Source organism: Tuber melanosporum, assembly GCF_000151645.1.
Source record: "Tuber melanosporum whole genome shotgun sequence assembly, scaffold_108, strain Mel28".
Lineage (NCBI taxonomy): Eukaryota > Fungi > Ascomycota > Pezizomycetes > Pezizales > Tuberaceae > Tuber > Tuber melanosporum.
In genome coordinates this window covers 307,968-316,567 of record NW_003298764.1, presented here as the reverse complement: position 1 = coordinate 316,567, position 8,600 = coordinate 307,968, and the positions used below count along the sequence as shown (strand labels likewise).

The 8,600-nt window shown below is 45.5% G+C and overlaps 1 protein-coding gene; it reads right to left on the bottom strand.

Moving 5' to 3' along the window:
* Positions 1-242: 242 nt before the first annotated feature.
* GSTUM_00000301001 (uncharacterized protein) lies at positions 243-1,997 on the bottom strand (the record flags this gene model as incomplete). XM_002835463.2 has 2 exons in its annotated part: positions 1,943-1,997; positions 243-1,852 (listed from the first exon to the last, which is right to left on the bottom strand). Exon 2 carries the CDS (start codon positions 630-632, stop codon positions 243-245), a length of 390 nt encoding a protein of 129 aa, XP_002835509.1. The 5' UTR covers positions 633-1,852; positions 1,943-1,997.
* Between the last annotated feature and the right edge of the window lie 6,603 nt (positions 1,998-8,600).

The following is an 8,600-nucleotide window of genomic DNA, read 5'->3' as shown; positions in this document are numbered from 1 at the left end:
TCCGCCGAGCTGTGTTGCTGTTGGAAGTACTCGTACGGTGCTGTACTCGAGTATTATGTGGTACAGTACTCATACAGCACTAGTACAGTATTGGTGCGTTACGTGTGCTCTTGGTACTACCGGTAGTGGGTACTGTACAAGTTCTCCTAGTATTGCTAGGATCGCTCAAAATAAGAATTTCCGGAGAACCTTCGCATCAAATCAGGCCTGGCAGCCAGACAATAAAACCCCCCATGAGACAATTACCTCGTATAAGGTTCTACCATGCTACAGTACCCTACTCGAGTATACGTACCTCTTCGGGCTGTGTGTTTTTTCCTTTTTCCTTTTTTTCCTTTCCTTCTCGAGGGGGCGCCAACACAAATTACACTGATATCCCGGCCACAGAATACTGAGGATACCCAATCGATGGGTGATTCCCTTTCATTCGTCACTTCCAATTCTAAGGTTTCTCGCATCATGTCATGCGACATTGTGAGTTCCGCTAAAGATCGCAAAACTCCCCAAGACACACCCACCACTTCCCTAACTCTACTTGTGCTCCGCCCAACTCCGCTCCACTCGCACAGCACCGGTACGCTATGACATATTGCCCTTTCTTTTCTTTTCCTTTTGCCTTTCAAAGGAAGCATAGGGTACTCCGCTCTCCCAACCTTCCCAATACAGTTTCAACTTGCGAGACTTCAACAGGCCTAATAATCCTGGGTACGATTACTAGAAGTGATAAAAACGGCGCCTATCACTCTCCCATAGAAACCCTTGCCATCGCTTTAAAGCTGTACCCTGTCCCTTCTCACTGCCAGTGCAACCGCTGTATCCTCCCGGGTCAGAGTCTAAAAGTTGCTTTTCCTAAAAAGCACCAGTTATGTTACCCCGGTTTTCGGGCAGGCAAGCAAGCCCTAACATTAGATGACACGACCAACCAGGAGAGTCCGTCGCGCGAGGGATCTGCATAGCCGCCCAACGGGAACACCATTTAATCAATCCAGCGAACAAAACCCCACCACTCATCCTCTCCTGCCAACTTTATCGCACTGTGCTTCTCAAGACAACCTAAATTAAATTAAATGACTTTCCCGCCCGCTGCCTAACTACACCGCATCTCCTTCGAGCACTGCGTACCGTACTAGTAGGTGTGGACGGGTGTAAATCATTATATGCTCTTCCGTCGAATAACACGCCCAGATTAATTTAGCGGGGGAATATCGAAGGCTGCAAAAGTTACAGATACACGAGTGAGGCTCCGCACTCGTGGAGGAGTACGACCGAGCGAAGGGGAATGTATGATACCGGTAGGTCCCCCCCCACAAGTAAGTATTCGTGCAGCAAATATTTGAGTTTTTTTTTCTTCTTAGGAGAGTTGGAGGCTTTCCAGAGCTGTTGCTGGGTGGATTGAGATACGAGCATACACGCCATGCTCGGTATGATGTCCTTCAGAATTGTGTTGTGTGGTGCCCCAGCTGGATCACGCCTCGGGCATCGTATTTGCACTCGTACCGTATCGTACAATGCTGAATGCCGTGGAATCTACCGGTTACCCTAACCCAAAGCAAAGATTAAAAATAGCTTGTTTGTGTTGCCCCTGCGTACTTTGTGGGAACTCCGTACCAAAGACGGGATACCTCTTGTCCATCCACCAGCAAGCTAGCTGGCATCGCGGCCTGCCCGAGCGAGAGTGGAGAAGGCTTTCTGCCCCTATGTTAGTTTGTGACCGGGTTCTCCAGTGGTTTCGCTCATCCGCGATCGCTACCTGGTGCTTAAAGGCTGGATAGGTGTGGTATGGTGCTATGAGTACAGTACGAGTACAAGAGTACGAGTACTGTATCCTCTACTGAAGTGCCATGCAGACGGACTATCCACCGCGATCAGCACCACGACATGGAGGAAACCCTCTCAGAAACTGACCACCCTCCACAGCAGGATCGGTACGAGTAAGACTCACACACAAGAGCACACACCTCACCAAAAAAAAACCAATTCGGGCCGGTTAGAGAATCCCGAACGCCGGAACCCCCACCAAAGAGAGAAAAAAGAAAAGGAAAAAGAAAAAAAAAGAAAAAAGAAAAAAAGGTTATTTGAACGACTTTTGATTTTTCCAAGGCGGAGGAATGCTCGAGTAGGGTAAAGGGAAAAGCCCGATGAATGCAACCCCCTCGCCTAAACTAACTATCATGGGCGCTGCTAAGCTTTTTGACACACCCCACAACTCAGGAATTCAGCCGCACAGCCTTACGAGAGAGGTTATGTATGATAACACTTATCTCGTGAAGTTGAGTTGTCCTCTCTCCGTTTCATGGCAAAAGCTTCCCCTTCGAAGCCTTAGAATGGGACAAAAATGGAATCGGAGGAAGCGATCGGTTAACTCCTGTTGACCGATCTCAGCCTCAGCCCTCTCTCTCCCTGTTAATCTACGATTGGTTGGGCGCGTGGGGCGATCAAACCCTGACGAGGCGCCACCCAATTTGACGAGCTGCTCGAGTAACATGGAGGTCTCCGATGGTGCCTGGGCCACGAATGAGGTAGGTATAAGTACTCGTACCGATACTCGTACATAATGGGCGTTTTTTCCTGCTGGTGAGGGACCTCTCCAGCCGACAGTCAGCCTGGCTTTGTAACAGCATGTTAATATGCCAAGCATGGTCTTGATACAGGCTAATCCCTTGGCACTTGGCAATTAACTGTCTGGGCAAAGGACTTTGGCAGAGTTAACATGTCCTGGACAATTTCTGACTCGGGCAAAAGTCCAACATACTTTTGCCCCCAGTATATCCCCCAAAGCTTCAGATATTTTCATCTTCTCTATTCATGTGCAGAGAATCACCTACTTTATCATCCGATAGAGCCATCATTCCCATGGGAGCGGTTGTTGAATATCCTTTGGGGTCTAAACTTGAGCTACTTGTATATACCGGTATTCTTGGCAAAGCACTCCGACTACAGACGTCCCTCCCTCGTCACGCCCTACTTTTTTTTTCCTTAGACAAATTCCCTGCTAATCACTCCCTGCTCGTCACGCCGGTTTTCGTCGTGCCCATATTGAAGACTCTATTTATCTCGCCACTGTACCCGTACTTGTTCGTATGATTACTCGAGTAGAGAGTGCTGTACTAGTACTAACAAATTTCAAAAGTATTCGGACACCTTGGCGCCAAGGCCACAGGTACTTAGTGCAATCTAAAATCCGGTATATTCAACAAAATAACTAGCTATAGAATTTGCTGTTGCCCAGCTCTCCCATCTGTTTAGCCATGGAACTTGTTTCCATCCTACTGTTCAATACATTTAACCATAACTCTAGGAAGCTTAGATATCTATCAACCTCCTGAACTGTACTCTGCTCCCATTCATGCTGTAATACCTCCTTCATTTCACTTACACTTGTAACTTGCTCATGCCTCCACTGTATTTGTATTTGTAATTTCATCAACTGCCACAAATGCTCAATAAGGTTAAAATCGGGCAAATTGGGAGGCCAATCCACCTTCAGTATACCTGCTTTAACTCTTTCTAATATAGTCAAGTCTGAGTAATAAGCAGGGGCATTGTCTTTCATTAAAAGAAAATCGGGATTTTGCCATATACACTTCTTACAAGTGGGCCAATGTTGGGAATACTGGGATCCGATACCCAGAAGTCACCCTAAGTAGGATGACCTTGCCCAGAATCGGAATCTCTGGTCTCTAACACCCCCCTCTGGCCCCCTTAAGGGACCCACACATCATCATACATATCAATCTCAGTTACATCCTGTGACTATAATACCACAGAATTGAAGGTATCAGAATAACACCATATACATCGCCGCCGTCTATCCAACCAGATCCTGTTCACAGGGTATATAAGAGGGGACCTTCGGCTAGGTCTGAGAAGTGAAACGGAGTGAATCCGCCAACTACTCAGAACGTTACTAGGCTTCAAAGATGTGATACCTTTGGTATGGGTCATAAGTAACAGGATCTTTCTGCATTAAGAGATGGTATTGAATGGTAAAGGATCTCAACAAGAGACTAATACATTCACACCAATCCTACAATATCTAAAAGAGTCTAGAACTCTGAAAAACAATACTATAGAAGTTATTAGACTTCATGAAATGTTGTAACCAGATTTCAGAACACATGGTAGTTACAAAAACAACTTCTCATACTACAACGGTGATTGAAATCCTGTTACCTAAAAGCAACCAAGGGTTGTCAACTGAGGGAATAATTGTCAACCCGATAGAATAGCTTTCTGCGAATCAGTAAGAAGCCTTCCGGAAGACATTTATCTGTTGGGTAAGGAGTTATAGAAGTTTAAAGTCAGACAACCAAGAAAGATTGCGATTATGACTACCTTTACAGATACAACCCGCAGGTGAAACTGATCATTTCATCAATAACGAAGACCATTGGAGCCAACTCAGTTCAACTTGAGAACTAGGCCACAAGTCTAAAGACTCTAGAGATCGGATAACTACTATTGGAAACAGTATATTTCCGAGTTAGTTATATCATACTTAGCAAAGAGGATGTAGTGAATTTCAGGGTCTCCAGGTGTTCGCACCTTTCAAGAATACCCGACGTTGCAAGTTATAATCAGAAAGGTACATAGTGGCATGATAAATAGAAGTAGCCTGTGAACACTCAGACACAGAATATAAATATCAAAGTACCTTTCAAAGCTTTAGACATTATCAAGCAACAGAGAAGAGACCTTAACAATATAATATTATTTTTACGATTCTATCTTACTTTACCAAATTTACGTCACTCTCAGTAGTCATAAATGAAAAGAGCGAACTCGAGCCTTCCTAGACAATCTCCGTCTACAGAAATGAATTTCGATTAGCGTAGACAATTCTGAAGTCTATCAGGTTGTCTCCACCTAATAGCCAAAGCAGTAGCTGGATAAGAGTAGTAATAGACCTCTATGAATCTACCCCATGAGGGTCACTTCCTCTTTTGAGCACCTTCACCTTATACTTTTTCCCTTTTCAAGACTGAGTAGTTTTAATCTTAACTCCTATTCTCTGAACTTCAACCTCTGCCTCCCATAGTGCCTTCAACTTCTGCTCTTTTAATTGCCTCCACCCAGCGCTTAACCTCCAAGAATTATTCAACTGCTGCTCTTCTGCCATGCAATTTGTATTGTAAACTCTTATAGCCTCAATGGTAGTAACCTTTTCCTTCCCTGTTTCTGGTTCCCACACCCAAAACAGTTCTTTCCAGTTCCAACCAATCATTCCCCAGCATATCACCATAGTCCCTCTCTTCTTCTTAACTCCAACATAATTGTCATGCCACTGCTTGCCTTTTACTCGCCACACTGTAGAGGATCCATAAATGCCACCAATTTGAGTAGACATCTCATCGGTAACAGCGTAGTTGGCCCATTTAGTCTCATGAAGCCAATTCAAACGAGGCGTACAATAATTCTATGATTATCTATTAGCTATTTGTTCAATTATACTAGTAGTAGGTAAATAAAATGCACTGACTATATGTTTGATTTGATTTTCTGCACTTAAAATAAACTTAAAAACTTCCCAATAGGTATGTATCCCACCCTCAGCTAAAGTTCTAAAAACTGCGGAATCACTCACATGAGTGAAGTCAGATTCTTGTCGTATATTCCTCAACTGCAAATGTCATGAGACAAAGCCACTTTTTATAAATTTGACAATATCATCCTTATCTGACTCAGATACAAGTCATGGGTGGTCCTGGCATGAAGCAGGGTCCAATACACTAGCCTTAATTAATTTAAGGAGGGAAAATAGTTTGTGATATTCTACACAAGCAGGCAATGAGGGTACTAGTGGAAGCGTCTTCTGAGGAAGTTGTGTATAGGGAAGTGATATCATTGAGAGTTGTTCTGAGCGAAGCTGTACTACTGGAAGAGGCAGCACAGAGGGGAGTGCTACCAGAAGAGGTAGCATTGGAGGGAGTGCTGCCAGGAAAAGGCAGCACTGAAGAGAGTGTGGCTAGAAGAGGTAGCATTGAATGTAGTGCTGCGGGGAGAGGTAGCACTGAAGGAAGTGCTGTCAGAAGAGATAGTAGTGAAGGTAGTTCTGTCAGCAGAGACTGCACAGATAGAAGCACCGCAGGAGGTAGTAGAGCTGAAGGGAGGACTGTCTGAAGAGGCAGCACTGAAAGAAGCTCCGCCAGAGATGGTAAAGCTAAAGGGAGTGCAGCCTGAAGAGGCAGCACACAAGAAAGTGCTACAGTAGTTAGTGGAGTCAAAGGGGGTGCTGCCTGAAGGGGTAGTATTAAAGAATGTACCATGAGAGATGGTAGAGTCAAAGAGAGTACTGTCTGGAGAGGCAGCATAGAAGAAAGCTCTGCCGGAGGTAATAGAGGTAAAGAATATACTGCCTGAAGGGGTATCACAGAAGGAAGTACTGCTAGCGGTGGTAATGGCAAAGGGAGTGCTGCCTCCAGAGGCAGCACAGAAAGAAGTGCTATAGGAGAAGGTGGCACTAAAGGAAGTGCTGCCAGAAGAGGCAGCACTAGAGACTGAGTTTGAAGCTAAGCACTCTCTGTATTAGAAAGTGAATGCTTCTAGATATCACTGTCTGTGGATTTTGAAACCCCAATAACTGCTTGAGTTTGCTGGAAGCTTATAGAAACATTCAGACCATAATAGGCGATGATCACAGCACGCCGCCATGGGGTAATCTCCTTTCCTAATTATTAAAAATTAGCCTATCATATATCTCTGCTAGTATATAAGTTCTCTTACCTCACTGCTGATTTGCAGTTGGGTGGATCGGGCTCATGGTTGGATAAGAATGTTTGTTGTAATACAGGTGTTTATCAACTCAGAATGGATTTACCCTATTTACTCAAATGTCTTGGCACCAGATTTTCTCTTGGCGCCAAGGTGTCCGAATACTTTTGAAATTTGTTAGTACATGGGCGCGCTTCAGTCCGTCGAACTCTAGTCCTGCTTGTCGAAAGTATGTGTGTAACACGAATAATACAGCTCAATAGGCCAGCTAAGCTAGTTTTGGCGCGGGAGAAAAGTCGAACTCATCGCGCAGTGGCTGGAGCAGATAAATTAATCGTTATCCTCCTCCTCGAGCCAACCGGAGGAGGCCCGACTGGCTTATCCTGTTACTCTGTCTGTCTCCCGTATGGTATAAGTACGAGTACTCGTACAAGTACTGGGACACAAGTAAGGTTAAGAAAAGCAAATAAAAGGGAAAAAAAAGAAAAGGGTAAGGCTGATTGTTTCTGCAAGTACTCTACGAGTAACCTTCGATCCTTCCTTCCTGCAACGCTGGGTCGACGGGCAGGCGGTGTTTCGATGATGGGGATAAATGGCAGAAAATGAGGGGTTGTGAATAGTAATTCCCATCTCGGAAGGTAGGTGGGCTTATGTTAAGGTTTTGCATGGATTGTTAAGCTTAGATTTGCGTTTCAAGGTGTGTGTCAGGGAAACCTTGTCCGCTTGGAGACGAGCCGGTATTTTGCTTCTGTTTTTGGAAAGCATATTCCCGGGGCATATCGGTTGGTGGGAGGCATGATATCGCAGTCATATCCCGCGGGGGGAATAGGATGGAAGAAAGTGGTGCGTTGTTATTGTCTGATACCGTGGCTTTTTGGGGATGACCCGATGGGTTCGCACTCTTGGGCTCGCCATGTCGTGGGGCTCGTGGGCCTCTCGAATTGTGTGTGCTGTGGGTACGAGTACCGGTATCATATCCATACCCCTTACCGGCACTGTACGAGTACAGTACTCGCACCGGCATCCCGGGGACAACAACAACACAGCCAGCCGGTGCTTTGGCTCATTCTAAATCCTTCCAGTTTCACCTTTCCTCTTTTCCTCCTTATGCGCAGTGCAGTGCACATGAATTCGATACCAAAAAAAACGCCGTACCGGTAGCAGTCAGAAACCATGTGGGCTGCGGTGCGAACTCCTTCCTTAGCTTACCTTACCTCACATCGCATTACATAAACGAGGGAATTCCCAGGAATATCTGAATACCGTACGGCACATCACGAGAACTACTACTGCTGACCTAGCCAGCTCCTTTTTATCCGTCTTTCCCAGCGCCTGCATCGGGTGGTGCGTTGGTCTACTAGTACCATGTTGTATGGTGTGGGGAGGTGAGAAGGGATATCACAAGTTCTTTTTACACCCCTCTTCACACCGTGAAGCAAAACCGCCACGGAAGCCACAGAATTTGTCGATTTCAGTTGTGTGTGGCTTTGGGGGTAAAGGGAAAAGAAAAAGAAAAGGCCCCCGAATTCCAGCCATGGGGTGAGCCGGGGTTGAGGAGCTCTCACCATAGTCTACCCGCTTCCATTGCATCACACACTCTGTAGGCGAGAACTTTTTTTTCATTTCTCTCTCCACCTCAGTTTTCGCCCCCGTCCAGTTGATGGAGGAGTGGGCTGGGGTATGCCTGAGTGAGCAAAGTTCACGTAAACATGGAGGGATTGAAATTCCACGAGCACCGGTAGGGGTTATATTATCCCCATGGGGCAGGACGGCTGTCAGCCAGCTGAGTTAGTCGGTGGAATGTCATGTATGTGTTTTAAAGATAATTTTTTCTTTCCTTTCTTGTGATAGGCTTATGCTAATTTGTCACCTTCAAAAGAAGGGGAAAA